The 21,042-nt window shown below is 48.1% G+C and overlaps 1 protein-coding gene across 2 annotated transcripts in view; it reads left to right on the top strand.

The window, feature by feature from the left end:
• RAB6B (RAB6B, member RAS oncogene family) overlaps nt 1-21,042 on the top strand; it is a 61,665-nt gene that overhangs the window by 31,225 nt on the left and 9,398 nt on the right. For both annotated transcript variants that reach the window (XR_009054416.1, XM_057740213.1), the window contains exons 3-6: nt 14,011-14,064; nt 14,264-14,369; nt 15,684-15,795; nt 20,763-20,856. Coding sequence is in view for 1 of the 2 variants with exons in the window: in XM_057740213.1 (XP_057596196.1) it covers nt 14,011-14,064; nt 14,264-14,369; nt 15,684-15,795; nt 20,763-20,856 (366 nt within the window). In the remaining variant the exon portion in view is untranslated. The remainder of the gene's footprint in view (nt 1-14,010; nt 14,065-14,263; nt 14,370-15,683; nt 15,796-20,762; nt 20,857-21,042) is intronic.

Here is a 21,042-nt window from a genome sequence, read left to right as displayed (position 1 = left end):
CAGGGGAGATGGCTTTTGTGGCCACAGCATGGGGCCCTTGGTCAGCAAGAGGCAGGAGATGCAGAGGAGCCAAATGGCATGCTGCAAGGGCACCAGCCAAGGCAGCAGGGCCCTTGGCACAGGGCACAGGGCACAGCACCCGTCCCATCTACCAGGGTGTGTGTGGACATCATTCTGTGCTGGGCACTGAGCTCTGAGGGCAAGGTCCTGTGGAGGCCAGGCTGCAGCTGTGCAAGGACAGATCCTGGGCGGTGGGCCTCACGTGGCTGCCCTCCAGGGAGCACGGGCTGCGGCTGGAGTCCTGACATGGGGCTCAGGCTCACATCGTAACCAACACGGCTGTCTTCGTCCAGGTACCTTCTTTCTCCTCCTCCCATCCTCCCATCCCGCATTAACGTGTGAAGTTTGTCAAGAGTGTTGTGGCCCCTTGGGGGCATGGAGCTTCAGACAAGGCAGGGGTCAGTGGCTGTTCTAGTGGGTGCAGAGGCTTCCTGGCGGAGAGGGAGGGAGCTGAGTGGGAAAGGAGAGGGAGGCTTTCATGCCGCTGCGTGGGAGGGAGGACTCGTATGCTGAAGGAGAAGCCTTTGTGGAAGCCCCTGGGTGCAGTGACCCAGTGCTGCGCACGTGTGGGGGCGGGGCAGGGGTGGGCTCTGCCTTTTGGAGCGGAGGGTTGTAGGATTTTACCCGGGCTGTGGAGGGGCTGCTGGCCGGGCTGCATTTTGACTTTCATGGGCCTTAGGCAGTTTTGCCTTCACAGGCACTTTGCTGCTTCCTTCGTTAAAAAACAAAATATATATACACAAATATATATAATATATAAAAATTACATTTTATAACTGTATTGTTACAAAGATGAAGATAATCCAGGCTGGATTCATTGTTATATAACATTATTATTATACTCATTTTTTTCTTTTGATTTTAAAAGAAATTAAAATTTAAACAGTTAAAAAAACAATTTTCCGGGGCCCCTGAGAGTGCTGTGGGTGCCAGGCTCTGCGCCGGCTGTCCCAGCTGTTAAGCGGGCCCAGGTGATGAGGCTGCAGAGGCCCTAGAAGCTCAGGGGGTTCGGGCTTATGGGGCAGGGAATGGAGAGCCACTGGGGGTTCCTACAGTGGGCGCTGATGGGATCAAAAACCCCAGAGTTTGCAGGAGACAGGTCTGGGGGCCCGGGCGGGGGCAGGGATGGCAGGCAGGGCCTGCAGACTTGGATGCAGCTCCGTGAGTAGGAGGGCAGGGCTGCGTGGGACGTGAGTGAGGGGCCTGGGCCAAGCCTGGGCCTGGACACACAGGATAGTGGGAGGGGTGCGTGGACTGAATAGGCCTGTGGGGTGCAGAAGAGGAGAGGCGTGGACCCTGTGTTTCTATCCAGACCCCTCAGCAGAATATCCGTGCCATCAACACAAAGGAAAATGAAAAGTCGAGTGGGAAGTAATGGTGGAACAGCCAAGGGAAGATGTTTGAAAATGGCTGTTATGTGGGTGGGCCCAGGAGAGGCTAGCAGGACCCGATTCCTGAAGCCCCAGAGCTTGTGAGTTTTCTGGGTCAGATTGTAGAGAGCAGGTGGAGGGCCAGGAGGAGGGGCCTTTCTCCATAGAATCCAAGATGCCATGCAGCCCCCGGGGGTGTTCAGGTACGCACCCAGCACCTGGGGAGACAGGGGCAGGATCTTCCACCCTTGCCGAGGTGGTCAGAATGGGGTCACACACGGAGGAGAAAGAGTCAGCATGCCCTCTTACATCAGCTCTTATTCCTCCTCCAAAACAATGCTGCATGCAGAGGCCTGGGTTCAAATCCCGGCTCTGTCACTTAGCTCAGAGATTCTGGGCCAGCATCCCAATTTCTTGGTATTGCTTTTTTTAACCTGGAAATGGTTTGGATGGCATTTAACCCTTACATCACCTAGACCAGTGGCCTCAAACTGTAGCAGTAGGGATGTGGTTAATTTGTAGTTAAACCATAGCTCGTGGAGGTCTTAAAGCCTAGATGATGGAAAATTCTAGGCCAGAAACACCGTTGATACAAGTGTTCATCACCATATTCTACAGAGAACGGAACAAAACAACTCTGCACAGACTCAGTTGATGATGATGAGGTCAACAATAACTTGCTAACAGAGTGTTTTTGCGGAAAATTGGGGGCCTCCCCACCATGCCCGCGTGTGCACGTGTGCAGAGCTCTGGCGCTCTGCCAGGTGCTGCCAGGGCCCCAGGCTGCTGGCAGAACGCTGGACTCCATCTTTGGTTAACTCTAGCAACGTGGTGATTTTATCATACTGGTGCAAGAGAATTCCACCTTTCACAAACATTAGATTCTGTGGTCAAAATGTGATGCCCCTGAAGGCCAGACCGCTTGGCAAGATGACCTTGCCCTCAGACACCCACTGGGGCACCACCAGTCACCCAGGTGCTCCTTTTGGATGTTTACCCGGGACTTGGTCTGCGGGGAGACTTGCTCTAACATCTTTTTTTTCCCCCCTCTCCTCTTCCCTGCACTTTTGTCAAGCATGTGCAAATTAGGTATGCAGTCAGCCTCTTAAGCTGACTAACCTGGCTTAAACAAGGAAGGGTTTGGTTTTTCAGGTGCAAGAAGTCTCGGTGGGACTTGAGGTGGCCCAGCTGTGCGGTGATGCCACCAGGCAGGTCCAGGCCCCTGCTGTCATTCTCTTCTGCCTTCTTGTTCTGTGGGTTCTTATCTTCATGCAGCCTGGTATTCAAGGCAGAAAAAGATAGCAAGAGCTTCCCTAGAATCCCTTCCCCCTCCAGCAGGCCTCTAGAGAGGCTGGGAAAGCAGACTTGCGCTTTTACAGTTTCCAGGCCAGCAAGGGAGTAGAGTAGGATGTTGCCAGTTGGTGCTGGGGGAGTCCAATAGCACCTGCTAGTGTTCATAAGTGAAATGGCCCTATCACGCAGCCCTGACCCTGGCTTTAGTAATCCTTCCTGATTCACGTCATAGGTGACTTGTAGATAGCTCTTAGATGCCCTCGAACATCTACCCCCCAGAACATCTTTCTGCCTAAGAGCTGAGGAGAGGGCTTGTGCATTGCATCCACTTACGAGCCTGTGGGAGACCTCTCAGGGAGCTTCAGGCCACACATCCCTGGGCATCCACGTGGCTTTTGGAAGGACTGACTAATTTTGATGACATTTCACCCCTTATTTAAAGTTGGAAGGTGCGTATTGTTTGGTTGATGTTTCAGAGCACGGTCAGGAAATAAAAGAACAATCAATGAATGTCTGTATTGGGTGGTGACTAGCATAAGCCACTCCCCACGGGCAGGAAAGTGGCCACAGGGACTGTGTAGACTTTGAAGCTGAGGCGTCTGGAAAAATCCAGGTACCTGAGCTGTGGCCTCCCAGCCAGCTGCCCCTCCCCCGCAGCGCTTGGTTGAGCTGCTGGCAAGACCAGACCCTGCCCAGCATGTTTTCCAGAGGCTGCTGTCTCCTTCCCCCACAGCACCCACTTGCTGGTCTGAATCCCTGAGTTTCGCCAGCTTCATTTGCATGCTCATTTGCATGCTCATTTGCATGACTTTACCCTGATACTCTCATCTGATGGTCGGCGGTGCAGAGCACAAACAGCGGCTTCATTGTCACGGGCTTGTGATGCCCAGCTGCTTTCTGCCACTTGCGGATGCTTCCCCAGCCACCCGCCAAGGCCTGGCCAACGCTAAAAGAAGACACACATACATTCCTCTTCATGACTTCTCTGCCTGAGAAGAGAATCTTGAGTCAATTTATGCAAATTACCATGCAGATTTCCCCAGCAGACTTTATTACTGTGTCTTGTCAGAACGTGGATGCAAAATTACATTTCATAATAAATGCACGTAGCAAAAAACGATTTCAACAAGTGCCTCAGGAAGCATCTCTTTCCTCGGGCATATGCTGGGCCAATGGGGGCTTTTGTGCAGAGGGAAGCGTGTGATGTGCCGTCATTCTGCCCTGTGTGTCTGAGCCCCTGTTAACACTGGTTAACACCACCTGCAGAAGAAGATAAGTGTGGTCGCAGCTATGAAATCTGTCCTTGTTAGGGTTCCTCCTGTTTTGTATGAAACGAAGTGCGTGCCATTTTTCATAAGCAGTAAAGTTGGCAAGTACAGCAGTATTGAAGGGTTAAATAAGCATTGCCAAGTTTGGGGTGATCTAACCACAGCAGCTTGCAGTCCAGCCTCCTGGGAGGGGCATCGAGCAGTACAGGAGGCTCAACCAGCACAGCCGAGGAGGGTAGGGGTCATGGACTGACGGGAGAGTCTCAGAGTCAAGCCTGCTGCTCCTGTTGTCTTGGTATCCTCTTTACACCCTTGTGGAATAGTTTTTAGCAAGAATGATGTACTACACACCTCATAAGAGGAAATGGAATACAGAGAATGAATGCTGTGGCCAAGGCTCCGTGGTTTCTTTGGAACCCATCTTTTTGAGGGCCAGCCTTTCCTGAAGCTCTGGGAGCACTCATTTATCGAGATGTGAATAGGGATTATAAGCACAGTGGTTCCCAGGACCAAGTTTCTACAGCTTCTTTTGGAAATTCCTTGGTCACTTGGTCAGTCCTCATTTTGTTTGCACAGAATACCTTCACGCAGTCCAACTCACTTGATCCAAGAGTCCTTGAAGGAAGCTATGATTATCCCCATTTTAGTTTAGTTTAGTTTAGTTTTCATCCCCATTTTAGAGGTAAGAAGCTGAGGGCCAGAGAGGCTGTCATTTTTCCAGGATACTCCCAACAGTGCTCTTCCAAGCGCATTATACAGCATTCAGAACCTGCCAAGGCACTGGCAGAAGTCCCTGAAAACAGACCAGGGCCCTCTGGGCGCATGACCCCCATGCAGGTCCATTTGGACAGGGCACTCTGCTAGCTGCATGCCAGATCCCCTAGGGCTGGCCATGCTCTGCCCTAGGAGGCATTGACAGGGGGCCTAGGTCTGCTGGCAGAAATCTGTCCCCCTCCCGTGTGGAGGCTCCTGGTCACCTCAGCCTCTCAGCCTCTTGGCATCACCAGGGCTACGTGCATACATCGATCTGGGCTTTACTTTCAAAGCAGAAATGACTCCCCCCCACCACACCCTCATACCCACACAAGCATCTTACACCCATTGCTTTCCACATGCAGATACACAGTTGCACGCACACCTGTGTATCTCCACTCCTCACGTGTCTACTCACATGCACTCGTACGCACATTCCCATCAGTACACTCACACGTTGTGTGACCTGTGCTGACCTTTGAGAGGGAATGGCAGTTGTGGCAGGTAACAGGAAGTCAGCCAGATTTCTTGGGCCTTTCTTAGGAGGGTGTGGCTTACCTGGGTAGCTAGCTGTTCTTTTTGTCTGGTGTCCCTATATGATCCTTTTGGATAATCTCTGCTGCTCTGTTTTCAAGTTCACTGACTGTTTCATCTGTCATTTGCTGTCTGCTGTTAAGCACTTAAAAATTTCAGATATCGTATTTTTAGCTCTAAATTTGTGTTTGCTTCTTTATAGTTTCTCTTCCTCCGCTGAGATTTTAAAAATCTGTCTTCGTTGTGAGCGTATTTTTCTTTACGTGTTTGAGGATAATTATATAGGCTGTCTGAAAAGGCTTCCTGCTTTCAACATCTGGGTCACCCTCAGGCTTGGTCTCCATTTATTCTTTTTTTTCTTAAATATGACCTTTACTTCATATGTATAGTAATTTTGAGTTATATGCTATACATTGTGATTAAGACTGTGGATTCTGCCTGTTCCTATGGAACAGTGTTTGTTGAACCCGAAGTGTCAATTCCCTTCTCCATGGTGGGCAGCAACTTAAAGTTCTGTTCAGCTTTGTTTGTTTGTTTGTCTGTTTGGTTTTCAGCCTTAGGCTGCTTGTGGTCTCTTTGGGCCATAGATTTGGGCAGCATGCAGAATTTGGGGTATCCTGTCTGTAGCTTTCTCATCTCTAGGATTTTCCACATTTTATGGCTGCTGGGATAGTTTTGTAATCTGCCCTTTCATTTTTAACCAGTAATACTATGGGTTTCTTGCCAAGTTTTAGCCACCCACCCCGCCCCTCCCCCCGCCCCAGCTCCAGCCAGGGCTGCCTTTAGGTGAATAAAGAGTCATAAAAACAGGAGCCTCATCCAGGGCCATTCTCTTAAGTGTTGACTCCCCTCTAGATTCTGCCTGCTTTTGTCATTTTCCAGTGCCTTCAGATAGTTGTTTTTTACATTTTGGGCAGAATTTATAATTGTAATCTGTAAGAGAGTTGGTATGATAGGAGTTCTGCCATTACCAAAATCAGAACACCCCCCATTCCCTCCATCTGGGACTTACTCCTCCCCATGCCTCCCATCCTCCACTATTTCCCCATCTTCACCTGCTGGAAAGTTAGTATTCACTCAAGGACTGGCAGAGTTGCCCTGCCTTTCCTCAAGAAATTGATCAGAAGCGAGGTCCCCCTCCTCTTAGAGCCCTCTGGCTGCAGTAGTCCTTCCCATCTGTCAGGGACCATAGTTCTGTGTGCTAATCTTAGCTCCTCCACAAGTTTGGAAGTTCAAGGCTAAATCCTGAACTCTGAATAGGTATTAACCATGTGGAAGAGCATTCCAGGGGAGGCAACAGCTCCTTATAGGCAGGAACCAGGGCTTATTTTGGTCTGCGCCTAACACATAGTAAGCACTCAAGAGTGAATAAGTGAATGAGTACTACATACTTACACCATATGCCAGAAAGGAGCTGCCCAGGGAAGACTGTGATCACCTTCTCCCCGCAGATCTGGCCGGTCTGGAGCGATGGACTCCAGCTGGCGGTAGTGTAGGGCCAACTGTTTGTGCCTTGTGTCTGAAAAATAAATGATGCCAAGGAGCTAGAAAGTTTCTGGTAACCAAGGCCATCTTAAAAGTTCTTGTTTCTGTTCTTCCCTTAGAGAGCTGACTTGGTTGTTGTTAAAAAGTAAATGAACTTCCTCTGAAGTGGACTCTGTCGAGTTATGATGGTTAGTGACCACAGATTCTGATAAGAGGGAGCCAGACAGGGTGTGACCCCAGACACACACGCTCAGGTGACAGCTTCAGGGCAATGACGGCTTCAGAAATGAAGGCACTTCAGGAAGCAGAGGGAGTACAGCTCAAGAGTCAGGAGCAGGGGCTTTGCAGTCAGGCAGACCTGGGCTTGGATCCTGCCTCTGCCACCCTCATCTGTATGACCTCAGTTCTGAGTGAGAAACTTGGTTTCTTCACCTGTGATTAGCCTCTTCTGCAGGCATGGGCATCTCCCTGTCTCACCTGGGGCAGGGAATCTGCCCCTCCTCCTGGAGACCAAAGCCTCCTCACACCAATTATAGCAGGAGCTCAGGTCTGCGCAGTTGCTTGCAAACTTTACTGCACAGATGAGTTATCTGAGGGCTTGTCTGGAATGCTGAATCCCAGACTGACACCCTAGAAATTGTGATTCTGTCTGTCTGGGCTGGGCTCAGCAATCTGCATATTTAAAAAGCTTCTGATATGATTCTGAAGCAAGTGGTCCATGCACTACCTGTTGAGGATTACCAAATCACTGGCCAGTGGGAAAGGCTGACCAGTATGAGCTCTTTCCAGTTAGTAGAGAAACTGTTAAATGAGGGGCCCTGAGGCTAACCTGAGGGCTCAGAAAATGACTTGCAGAGGAGCTGAATCTTGATCTCTGAATAGGTTTTAACCACATGGAAGAGCATTAAAAAAGGCAGGGAACAGCATTAGAAAAGGCACAGAAACACAAAGTGACTTGTGTATGTAGAGTCCTGACCACAGTATTCTTACTAAAGTATAAAGTGCAAGCTGGGCAAGGAGGTGGGTGGGGGGGGGGGAGTGAGGTCAAAAGAGGTGAGGGGCAGGCCCTTTGCAGGCCAAGCTGAAGTATTTGGACTGTTTCCTCGGGGTGTTAGGGAGTCATATGGTCAGATTTATGTTTTAGAAAGATAACACTGTTGCTATATGAAATATTAATTATCCAGGAGAGAACCTGAGGGCAGAGACACCAGTCAGGAAGCTGTTGAGGCTATTCACGTGAAAGAGGTTGGAGGACTGAACTGGGGCAGTGCTGGTGGAGATGGACAGGTGAATAGTACAACATCAGCTCAGTGATTCCTCTGCTGTGAGGGAGTGCACAAGAGAGCAAGGGAAGAGGAGGAACTCAGGAGGGCTTCTGGAGGTGCCACTCGTCGAGATGGGGAACGTAGAAGAAGTAAGCCTGGAGGGGGACGATGGGCTCCAGGTGGGACGCATATGTCTAGTGAGAGGTCTAGAGGACATGTGGATGGACCTGGCCAGTAAGCAGTCGGATACCTGGATCTGGGGCTCAAGACAGAGGTGGGGCCTGGGATGCAGGTTGGGAAGCTAGCAGCACATCCTTTTTGAAGCTGTGATAGTAAATGAAGTCCCCTGACACGAAACAGCAGGGAACGCCAATATTTTAGGGACAGAGAAAGGAAGAGGATCCTGTAAGAGGCCAATGAGGAGCAGCAGTTAGAGAAGCAGGGAGTGGAGAGCTAGAAACAAGTCATGTCATGAAAGCAAAGGAAGGAAGAGTGTCAAGGAAGAGGATTAGTCCCCAGGGTCAAGTACATCTAGTAGAGTCCGCCCTAGAGAGTGTCCTTACAATTTGGAGATGAATGGCCATGGTGACCACAGCCAGAGCAGCCTCAGTGGGCAGAGGGGCAGGAGCCAGACCACCTTCACTGAGCAGTGGGTGGAAGGAGAGGAAGTGGTTTGGGGCCCTTTTCCAGGAAGCACATACCAAGGGAATGGAGGTCAGAGACTGGCACAGAGCTGGAGAGCCACTTAGTAACAGGGAAGGGTTTTACTAAAGGATGCAAGAATTTTAAGAATGTTTCTTGGATGAAGAGAAAGAAGGAGCAGAGAATGAGGGGTTGAAGATAGAAAAGATCCTTGAGGCTGAGAGGCTCAGAGCCAGGAGAACTTCAAGGAGAGGCTTGCTTTGACAGAAGGAGCAAATGCTCAGAGCCTGGAAGGATGGGGATACAGCTGGGCACACGTAGATAACTTTGCAAATATCTTTGTATCCTGGCTCTGTCATTTCCAGCTGTTGACACTGGGCAAGTAATTTAACATCTCTTATACAGCTGACCCTTGAATGACGTGGGTTTGAGCTGGGCTGGTCCACTTATATGCAGTTGTTTTCAGTAGTAAATACTATAGTACTACACCATCTGCAGTTGGTTGAAAAGAGGAACAGAGGATCGACTGTACACGGATTTTGCACTGTGTGGAGGGTCGGTGGCTCTAACCCCCATGTTGTTCAGGGATCACCTTTACTCAGTTTTCTTAGCAGAAATGTACAAATACTAAAGAGCGTAACTGATGGCACAGGTTATCAGGATTAAGTTAATTAACGCATATAAAGCACTTGGCACAATGCCTGGCGCACGATAAGCGCTCGGATGTTTAGTCATTGTTTCTGTGGTTCTCACTGTTATATTAGAGGGTAAAAGCAAGGAATTGAAGTGGTTCGTACTTAATGTTGTAAAGTAAGATTTGAGGCCACCTTCTGAGAGTGAGTCTCACTGAGGATGAAGCAGAGGCAAAACAGAGAGGAGGATATTATCAATTACTGCTGATATGGATGGAAACCGGAGGTGGTCAAGGACAGGTCACGTGTTTTTATATTTACCTACAGACTTACCATTTTTGGTGCTCCTGTATTCCTTCTTTAAAGATCCAAACTTCCATCTGTAAAATTTCCCTTCAGGCTAAAGCATTTCTTGTAATGAGGGCTCAATGGTGACAAATTATCACAGCTCTCCCTTATCTGAAAGTGTTTTTGTTTTGCCTTCACTGTTGAAGGAAATTTTCACTGGCTTTAGAATTCTGGGCTGACATGATGGGGACGGTGGTGCTTGTCTCGTTTAGAATTTTAAAGATGTTGCTCCATTGTCTTCTGTCCTCAGTTGTTTCTGAAAGGAAATCAACCATTACTCCTGTCATTGTCTCCCTGTATGTATCTTGTCTTTCTGTTTCCTAGCTGCTGTTAAGTTTTTCTCTTTGACTTTAGTTTTCAGCAATTTGCCTATGACTTGCGTGGGTGTGATTTTCTTTGTATCTGGTTTTAGGTTCACTGAGCTTCTTGAAGTTGTGGGTTGATGTTTCTAATCAAATTGAGAAAATACCTGACCATTAGTTTTTTGTTTGTTTGTTTGTTTGTTTTTACTCTTTCTGAAACCCCCACTACATGTATATCAGGTCTTTCTATTGCCCTAGAAGTTCTTGAAGTTCTGTTGATTTTTATTTCTATCTTTTTAAAATCTGTGCTTTGGTTTGAACAATTTCTTTTGGCCTGTCTTCAAGTTTACTGCCCTTTCCTTTGAAGGGTCCTAGCTGCTGTTATTCAAATCCAAGACGTTTTTATTTCAGGTATTTTGTTTCTTTGTGTTAAGATTTCTGGGTTTTGTTTTAGTCTCCATACATCGCTTGAAATTCATTCATAATATTCCTCTTTTTCCTTTATATTTTTAACACAGTTATAATTATTTTAAAGTCCTTGTCTGCTAATCCAACATTTGGGTCATCTGGGTATCTGTTTCTGTTGAGGTTTTTTTCCCTTAATTATGGCTTAAATTTCCTGCCTCTCCATGTCCAATTCTTTTTTATTGTGTAGTGGACACTGAATAATAAGTTTTAGAGATTCTTGGCTGTTACCGTCATTTGAAGAATGTTGAGTTTTATTTCAATAGGGAATTAAATTATAGACAATCTTTTTTTTCCCCCCAAAGGGTTTACTTATCATGTTTCAAGTTTATTAAGTTAGGTCTCTTTTGATTTTTCCATTAGTCCTCTGATGTAAACCTTAGTCCTGAGATGATGTCCTTTCTCCCAAAGGTGGCACCTCTGGGGTTCTGATGAAAAGCCTGAGGTGTTTACCAAGTCATTCTAACTTGCTGGGACTAGGAAGCTATCTCAGGGGAAAAACTGGTTAAGCATAGCATCTTACTTCATTTTCTTCCCTTCCTTTGGAGATCATAACCCCTCCATCTTCTGCCTGCTTTTGGGTCACTTTTTAGTGATTGCAAATTGTTGTTTCTTGTATTTGTGCAAAGCTTATAATAGTTATCTGTGGGCGGGTTAGTTCGATACAAGCTGCGTAGCCATTATTGGAAGTGAAACTTAGGGAGGTGTTTTTGAGCGGAGCTAATGGCTCCGCCACATCTGAGGGCAATGCCTGTGCTTTGGCACCAGCCTGTGTGTCCATGGGAAGGTCTGCAGTGGCTCAGCAGCCTGGCTGGGCAGGAAGTGTGACCAGAACAGGTCTGAGCGAGTGGGCAGTTAAGGAACCAGGTGTTTCTCTGATGTAGAAGAAGCATGAAAGTGGGAGTAAATGTGGGAGAGTGCTGGAGAGATAGGAAGTTGGTCCTTTCAGCCTTACTCTCATCATTACCACTGGCTTGCTTTTGTGAGGGGTAATAAAGGTAAAGTATGTGAGTGCTCTCAGTAGATGGTGTTTATGATTATGGAGGCCGCTGGTTGAGCTTTACCAGGGCTTGATCCACATGGCACAATCCTTGTCATGTCCTCTGGTGACTTCTCTGTCCTCCCTGGAAGCACCTATGAGGCAAAATGGGGTTGTCATTGTTACATTACCATCAGACACATCACCGTCACCATCCATGCTGCCTGCCCTTGAGGGGAATGTTTCTCCGTGGTTCTTTGCTCTTAGGGAGGATAGAGTTAGACTGTATTTTAAAAAACCCCACAAATAACAGTCACTTAAGCGAAATAGAAGTGCAGTTGTCTGTCACACAGCAATCTGAGTGTAAGAATCTCAGGCTGCTGAGGGGCTCTACAGGGCAGGAACTCAGGCTTCCTCTGTCTTGTTCATCCATCAGCACTACTGGATGGGCCAGTATGACATTATCACCTGCCTTTATTGTAAGCAGTGGGAAAGGGAGAGGGGCAGCTATGGGTACATCCCCCATACCCATGAAGGACCCATCGCAGAAGATGTACATGTCACCTTCACATCCCACTGACCAGAACTTAGCCACCCAGCTACAAAGGGAGCTGGGAAATACAGTCTTTACTTGCGGCATCCATGAGTTCCTCTGTATATTTGGAGTCCTAACACTGTAGAAGAGGAGACTCTATGTTGGGGGACAACCAGCAGTCCCTGTCACCAATCCTGAGCTCATACACCTGGTTTTTAGCTCAAGGGTGACCTTAGAGAAGGAGCTTGGCAGTCCCTGGGAAGCCCACTGAGCACTGGAGTTGAGAGATGTCCACCTGCTCTGTACATTTCTCCTTGTGGGTATCAGAAGACAAGGATAGTCACTCCTCTAACATATACCAATAAATGGATGTAGCATGACTGTCAAGGAGCAAGGCTCAGTCCACAAGCGACTCTTCAATTCCAGAATTATTCCCCAGTGGCTACACCATGCAGGAAAGGTGTGCAAAGCTGGGGTTGAAAGAACCCAAGTGATGCCAAGATTTCACGCTGATTCTCCCAGCCCTGCCTCTGATTGGCAAAGTCACACTAGGCGTGTGCTTGAACTTTCCTGGTCTCCAGAGGAGGGGATTGAGTTGTGTCTGTTTGTTTAGCATGCATGTTCTAGAATCGTATGATTCCTTGACACTCCCTATCTTTGCACTAAAGCAAGCTTCCAGGAGGACGCAGTCCCCGTGACTCCTTTGTGGAGTGGGTGTGGGTGGGAGTGTACGTACACCTGCTTGCAGTCAGCCGGGGGGCCTGCAGACATGGGTTTTTCTATTTCCCGGGCTTCCTTGGTTGTGGTTTTTGTAGTCAGAAGTCACCGCTCAATTTTCTACTCAATGAAGCTTGTTTTTTAACTTTATTTTTCTTTCCAAATGCTTTATTTCTGCTTCTAGAACTGTGTATGTTCATTGCAGAAAATAGAGAAAAGTATAATGAAAGAAGAAAAAAAAATCACCCACAGTGTCAGTACTCAGACACCGACACTGTTAAGGCCTTAGTGTAGTCTCTTCATGTCAATGTCTAAGAAAATATGAAAAATACTTGTATTTTTCTCTACTTCAGCTAATCAAGTTGGGATCACACTATCCATGCTGTTTTGTAGCCTGCTTTCTTTCACTTGATGACCATTTCCCAAAATCCTTAAGTATTTTTCAAGGACGTGATTTTTAATGGCTGCCAAGGTTTCTAATCATTTAAATGAACCACATTGTACGTACCCAGTGCCCTGACATTCAGGCTGTGTCAAAGTCTTCATTAGTATTAACTATGTAGCAGTGACTGTTTCACACTGACCGCCTCTTAGCTTCCATCACAAACACTGGGTGCAGGTTCACCCCAGAGAGGTTGGGTGGCCTGCCCCAAAGCCACACAGCAATTGAGTGGTGGGTCCCGGTCTTCTGGCCCAGCTGCCTCTCCTGGTAGGACAGAGGGGGCACAGGCATGATGTAGACAGTTGGCTTCCAGTGTGTTGGTTGGGTAGAAAAGAGCCAGTGGGTTTCTCAACGAGATGCTGCTGTGGGTGGCTGTGATGGCCCTGGGGAAGGCCAGCTCTCTGCCCCGACACCGTGGCACACTGCCCTGCTCCCACTCCACCTGCTGGGCAGTGGTGAACCCAAGCCAGGTGCTTCAGTTCCAGGGCTGAGGAGAGAGGCTTTGGGAGAGGAGGCTGGGAGGGAAGGAGGCAGGCAGGGCCAAGCAGGCTGGGGAGGGAGACCACCCAGCTCCTGCTCCTTCAGGCCCCCACCTGAGTGGGGCAGGAGACACATGTTCCCTGGGAAGCCTCCTCACCGGCTCTCTCATCTCCTTTCCAAAGCACTTTTTTCTTCCTCTCCAAAAAGTACCACTCTCTAAAAGGATCTCTCATCATCCTTATTTATCTCGACCTCACTTCCCTGGAGAGGGGCAAGAGGGTTCATCATTAAGTTGGGGGGTGGGGCAGCAGAGCAGAGCCCAGCTAAGGCTTGGCATGGGTGACCCCTTTTGCTGGCTCTGTCCCTGCCTGGGTGACTCAGCTTTTGCCCCTTTGCCTGAGACCTTTTGGGTTTGAGCATTCTGTGCTTTTCTCCCACAGGCAACCATTGGGATTGACTTCTTGTCAAAAACCATGTACTTGGAGGATCGTACGGTGAGTGCCTGACTTGAGACCTGGGAGGACGGGGGTGCTCCTTAGGATCTATCACCTGGGGCCCGTGCTGGGCACCATGGAGAGCCCATGTCTGCCCAGAGCTGGCAGTGCCAGCATCACGGAGCCAGGACCTCTCCCAGCCCCCACTCCCACTGTGAGGACCCCACTGCCCCCTGAGCCTCCTCCCTCCCTGTGACAGGTGCGACTGCAGCTCTGGGACACAGCCGGCCAGGAGAGGTTCCGCAGCCTGATCCCCAGCTACATCCGGGACTCTACAGTGGCTGTGGTGGTGTACGACATCACAAGTGAGTGTGGGGCCTGGGTGCCAGGTCGGGAGCCGCTCACAGGGGCTCCAGGGCCCAGGTGCGGCCTCAGCCAGGCTGCAGTCTGTGTGTGTGCTTGCGTGTGCTTGCGTGTGTGTGTGTGTGTGTGTGTGTGTGAAGATGGAAGAAGACGCTGGCCCCCGGGCCAACCTTGACCTGGCAGCCCTGGTGTTGTCAGCAGCATCCCAGTTCCTTACAGGGCTCCCTGGGAGGGGAGGCCCAGTGGGTCCAGGAGGGCCATGCGTGGGCTGCGCGTCTCACACACTGTGGCTCTTCTGGCCAAATGAGCTGTTCTCGAGAGCAATGCACAGCCCTGAGGGAGGCTTCTGGGGCTGGGGTGAGGGGGTAGGGCGGGGGCAGAGCCCCGCTGCCCAGGCAGGCGTCAGGGCACACAGCTGGCAAGCCCTTGAGCTGCAGTCGTGCGTGTGGAGGGAGGATGCCCCAGCCTGCTGCCTCCGGCTCTGCCCGGCCCTCTCTCCACCCCTCTCCCTGACCGCAGGCTCCCTGCACACCTGGGAGCAGGTGGGAGTCGGGCCCGGAGGAGGCCTGGGCTCCTGCAGCCTGACACTGAGCAGAAGGGAGAGGAGGCTGCGGGAAGCCCTGGTGCCCAGGACGCGGAGCCTCCCCTCCCGTTGGGCCTGCGGGCTACTGAGTGGTGGGCATTGCTCTGTGACTGCTCTCCTGCGAGGCCTGTCACGGCTTCTTACCGAGGAGGGGGCTGCTGTGAAACGCCTGGCCTCTCCTGCCTTTTGTCTGCTCCTGGGGCCGCCTTCCCCCTCCCTATACTTGCAGGGCCTGAGGGTGCTCCTCAGGAGCTCCTCTGAGCTCCCGTCGGTGGGAGGCCCCTCTGCGGGGCCCTCCTGCCCTCGGAGCTGCTGTGGTTCCCACCCGCCTCCACGCACACCCTGTCACCCTGTTTCCAAGCTCAGCCAAGCCCACTGCACCCATTTCTCACGCTGCTCTGAGCCTCCAAAGTCAGGTCGGACTCTCAGGCGGGTCCTAAAACCACTAGTAGGAAATCACGACCAGGTGGCCTCCCGGACACCGTGACTTCTCTCCCCAGAGGGTGGCTTAGCACGTAAGGGGCCTTCAGAAACCCCAGGCACAGCGCCACAAACACGCGTGCGCGTCCTCGGGAAGGGCCAGGCCCGCTGGACGGTGCTCCCACCCCGCCCAGGTGTCTGAGGGCGCGCGCTCCCCTCCCTCCTGCTCCTGGTCTCACTCCCTTCCCACCCTTCCCCTCTCCCCCGAGGCTGCCTCTCACGCCCCAGGTTTATCCCCGCTTTCCACCTCTAGATCTCAACTCCTTCCAGCAGACCTCTAAGTGGATCGATGACGTCAGGACAGAGCGGGGCAGTGACGTCATCATCATGCTGGTGGGCAACAAGACGGACCTGGCCGACAAGAGGTAGGGCGGGGGGCTGCACGCGGGGCCCGCCGCGCCTCTGCGGCTCCGCCTGGACGGGAGTCCTGGGATGTGTGGGTGGTGAGCACCCTGACCTGTCGCCCCGCCTCTGGGAAGGTCCCCGCCTGGGGCACGGGAGGCTTTGAAAGCACCTGGTAGACGCCTGCCCACAGGTGTGTCGTGTCCGAAGCCCCACCTTGCAGGCTGCAGGGGCAGGGCAGGCCTCCGTGCAGGCCTGCGTGGAGCCCTGTGCACCCGGCCAGCCCAGCAGTGCGTGGCCTGGGCCCGGCCTCAGGGCAGCCACAGACACCGCAGCCCTTGGGCTCCCACCGGCCCCGCCCCTGTGAAATGCCTGTGCTGTTGCGGCTGTGGGTGCGAAGGGCCTGGTCCATCACTGTGTCTGGGTGTGACGCTGGCCCTGAAGAGGCTGCTTCACGCGGCCCTCCAGGCACAGGGCTGACCTCGGCGCCCTTCCCTGCAGTGACTGGTCCACCATCTCGTGGGTCAGACAAGGCACAGAGTCATGGACTGAGGGCTTCCTGAAATGTACTCTGTTTAGGGAATCATCTGAATTAGAGGCTGCTTTATTTGAATCCTGTCCTTAAAGTGAAGAAAACAGAGCTCAAAGCCCAGCTGCTTTGCAGTAGGTGACCTTGGAGCCATTACTTTTATTATTTATTTATTTATTTTTAAATTCAACAGGATTGTTTTTATTTGTTTTTATTTATTTTTATTTTTAATTTTTTCTTTTTTCTTTAAGAACTTTTATTGAGATACAGTTGACATACAATAAACTGCATATATTTAAAGTGCACAATTTGATATTTTTTTTCTTATTAGTAATATATATGGCAATCCCAATCTCCTAATTCATCCCACCCCAAACCCCCTGCTTTCCCCACTTGGTGTTCATATATTTGTTCTCTACATCTGTATCTCTATTTCTGCCTTGCAAACCGGTTGATTTGTACCATTTTTCTATATTCTGCGTATATGTGTTAATATACAATATTTATTTTTCTCTTTCTGACTCACTTCACTCTGTATGGCAGTCTCTAGGTCCATCCATGTCTCTACAAATGTCCCAATTTTGTTCCTTTTTATGGCTGAGTAATATTCCATTGTATATATGTACCACATCTTCTTTATCCATTCATCTGTTGATGGACATTTAGGTTGCTTCCATGTCCTGGCTATTGTAAATAGTGCTGCAGTGAACATTGGAGTGCATGTGTCTTTTTGAATTAAGGTTTTCTCTGGATATATGCCCAGGAGTGGAATTGCTGGGTCATATGGTAACTCTATTTTTAGGTTTTCAAGGAACCTCCATATTGTTCTCCGTAGTGACTGTATCAATTTACATTCCCACCAACAGTGCAAGAGCATAACCTTTTCTCCACACCCTCTCCAGCATTTACTGTGTAGATTTTCTGATGATGCCCATTCTAACCAGTGTGAAGTGATACCTCATTGTCGTTTTGATTTGCATTTCTCTAATAATTAGTGATGTTGAGCAGCTTTTCATGTGCCTCTTAGCCATCTGTATGTCTTCTTTGGAGGAATGCCTATTTAGATCTTCTGCCCATTTTTGGATTGGGTTGTTTATTTTTTTGTTATTGAGCTGGATGAACTGTTTATATATTTTGGAGATTAATCTTTTGTCTGTTGATTCGTTTGCAAATATGTTCTCCCATTCTGAGGGTTGTCTTTTCATCTTGCTTATAGTTTCCTTTGCTGTGCAGAAGCTTTGAAGTTTCATTAGGTCCCACTTATTTATTTTTGTTTTTATTTCCATTACTCTGGGGGTGGATCAAAAAAGATCTTGCTGTGATTTATGTCGAAGAATATTCTTCCTATGTTTTCCTCTAGGAGTTTTATAGTGTCTGGCCTTACAATTAGGTCTTTAATCCATTTTGAGTTTATTTTTGTGCATGGTGTTAGGGAGTGTTCTAATTTCATTCTTTTACATGTTGCTGTCCAGTTTTCCCAGCACCACTTATTGAAGAGGCTGTCTTTTCTCTTTTGTATATCCTTGCCTCCTTTGTCATAGATTAGTTGACTGTAGTTTATCTCTGGGCTTTCTGTCCTGTTCCATTGATCTATATTTCTGTTTTTGTGCCAGTGTCACATTGTCTTCATTACTGTAGCTTTGTACTATAGTCTGAAGTCAGGGAGTCTGATTCCTCCAGCTCAACTTTTTCCCCTCAAGAATGCTCTGGCTATTTGGGGTCTTTTGTGCCTCCATACAAATTTTAGGACTTTTTTTTTCTAGTTCTGTAAAAAATGCCATTAGTAATTTGGTAGGGATTGCATTGGATCTGTAGATTGCTTTGGGTAGTGTAGTCATTTTCACAATGTTGATTCTTCCAATCCAAGAACATGGTATATCTCTCCATCTATTTGTGTCATCTTTGACTTCTTTCATTAGTGTGTTATAGTTTTCTGAGTACATGTCTTTTACCTCCTTAGTTAGGTTTATTCCTAAGTATTTTATTCTTTTTGTTGCAATGGTGAATGGGATTGTTTCCTTAATTTCTCTTTCTGATCTTGCATTGTTAGTGTATAGGAATACAAGCGATTTCTGTGTGTTAATTTTGTATCCTGCAACTCTACCAAATTCATTGATTAGCTCACGTAGTTTTCTGGTGGCATCTCTAGGATTTTCTATGTATAGTATCATGTCATCTGCAAACAGTGACAGTTTTACTTCTTTTTCCAATTTGGATTCCTTTTATTTCTTTTTCTTCTCTGATTGCTGTGGCAAGGACTTCCAAAACTATGTTGAATAGTAGTGGCTAGAGTGGACATCCTTGTCTTGTTCCTGATCTTAGAGGGAATGCTTGCAGTTTTTCCCCATTGACAATGAGGTTTGCTGTGGGTTTATCATATATGGCCTTTATTATGTTGAGGTAGGTTCCCTCTGTGCCCACCTTCTGGAGAGTTTTTATCGTAAATGGGTAGAGTTTTTATCATTTATGATAAAAAACTTTTTCTGTGTCTATTGAGATGGTCATGTGGTTTTTATCCATTTTGTTAATATGGTGTATCACATTGATTGATTTGTGTATATTGAAGAATCCTTGCATTCTAAGGATAAACCCCACTTGATCATGGTGTATGATCCTTTTAATGTGTTGTTGGATTCTGTTTGCTAGTATTTTGTTGAGGATTTTTGCATCTAAATTCATCAGGGATATTGATCTGTAATTTTCTTTTGTTGTAGTATCTTTGTCTGGTTTTAGTATCAGGGTGATGATGGCCTCATAGAATGAGTTTGGGAGTGTTCCTTCTTCTGAAATTTTTTGGAAGAGTTTGAGAAGGATGACTGTTAGCTCTTCTCTAAATGTTCAGTAAAATTCACCTGTGACTCCATCTGGTCCTGGACTTTTGTTTGTTGGGAGATTTTTAATCACAGTTTCAATTTCAATACCTGTGATTGGTCTGTTCATATTTTCTATTTCTTCCTGATTCAGTTTTGGAAGGTTATACCTTTCTAAGAATCTGTCCATTTCATCCAGGTTGTCCATTTTATTGGCATAGAGTTGCTTGTAGTAGTCTCCTATGGTGCTTTTTATTTCTGTGGTGTCCGTTGTAACTTCTCCTGTTTCATTTCTAATTTTATTGATTTGAGCCCTCTCCCTCTTTTACTTGATGAGTCTTGCTAAAGGTTTATCAATTTTGTTTATCTTCTCAAAGAACCAGCTTTTAGTTTTATTGATTTTTGCTATTGTTTTCTTTGTTTCTATTTCATTTATTTCTGCTCTCATCTTTATGATTTCTCTCCTAATACTAACTTTGGCTTTTGTTTGCTCTTCTTTCTCTAGTTTCTTTAGGTGTAAGGTTAGATTGTTTATTTGTGATTTTTCCTGTTTCTTGAAGCAGGATTGTATTACTATAAACTTCCCTCTTAGAACTGCTTTTGCTGCATCCCATAGGTTTTGGATCATTGTGTTTTCATTGTCATTTGTCTCTAGGTGTTTTTTGATATCCTCTTTGATTTCTTCAGTGATCTCTTGGTTATTTAGTAGTGTATTGTTTAGCCTCCATGTGTTTGTGTTTTTTACACTTTTTTTCCTGTAATTGATTTCTAATCTCATAGCATTGTGGTTAGAAAAGATGCTTGATACGATTTCAATTTTCTTAAATTTACCAAGGCTTGATTTGTGACCCAAAATGTGATCTATCCTGGAGAATGTTCCATGTGCACTTGAGAAGAAAGTGTTATCTGCTGTTTTCCTAATGTCCTATAGATATCTATTAAATCCAGCTGGCTTATTGTGTCGTTTAAAGCTTGTGTTTCCTTATTAATTTTCTGTGTGAATGATCTGTCCATTGGTGTCAGTGGGGTGTTAAAGTCCCCCACTATGATTGTGTTACTGTCAATTTCCTCTTTTATAGTTGTTAGCATTTGCCTTATGTATTGAGGTGCTCCTGTATTGGGTGCATATATATTTATAATTATTATCTCCTCTTCTTGGATTGATCCCTTGATCATTATGTAGTGTCCTTGCTTGTCTCTTGCAGTGTCTTTTATTTTAAAGTCTTTTTCATCTGATATGAGTATCACTACTCCAGCTTTCTTTTGATTTCCATTTGCATGGAGTATCTTTTTCCATCCCTGGAGCCATTACTTTTAACCTCAGTGTTCTCATTTGGAAAATGGGGCTGATGGTACCACCCAGAGAGGTGGTCTGTGACTGGCAGCGCTTTGCGAATGTTAGCTCTGGCTGTGGTGACACTGGGAAAGTCAGGTAAGGGACAGCAGGGCCTGCTCCCGACCTGGACAGAGCTGCCGAGGAGTAGCGAGGGACTGGTGTCCTGCTGTACCCTGTGCCCCCTGTGCCCTGAGGGAGCCCTGGTGGGCAGCCATGGCCTCAGGGCTGACTGAGGGACCCTCATCACCTGAGGCTGCTTCCTCCACCCAGGGGCTACTTCTCTACTGAACTGGCCCCCCCTTGTCTCCCTTCCAGGCAGATAACCATCGAGGAGGGGGAGCAGCGCGCCAAAGAACTGAGCGTCATGTTCATCGAGACCAGCGCCAAGACCGGCTACAACGTGAAGCAGGTGGGGCACGCTGCCTTGGCCAAGGGGCTAGTGACTGGGTGGGGCAGCTATCCGGCACGGCCATCACCCCCTAATGGGGAGCGGGTGGCCTCCAGAGCTCTACCACGTGCCCTCAGGGTGTCGGGGGCTGTGGGATCAGCCCCGCATGGCTGCCAGCCCTGCCGCCCCCACGCTGCTGTGGGTGTC

The sequence above is a fragment of the Hippopotamus amphibius genome, chromosome 6 (genome assembly GCF_030028045.1).
Source record: "Hippopotamus amphibius kiboko isolate mHipAmp2 chromosome 6, mHipAmp2.hap2, whole genome shotgun sequence".
NCBI lineage: Eukaryota > Metazoa > Chordata > Mammalia > Artiodactyla > Hippopotamidae > Hippopotamus > Hippopotamus amphibius.
This window is presented reverse-complemented; position numbering and strand designations above follow the sequence as displayed.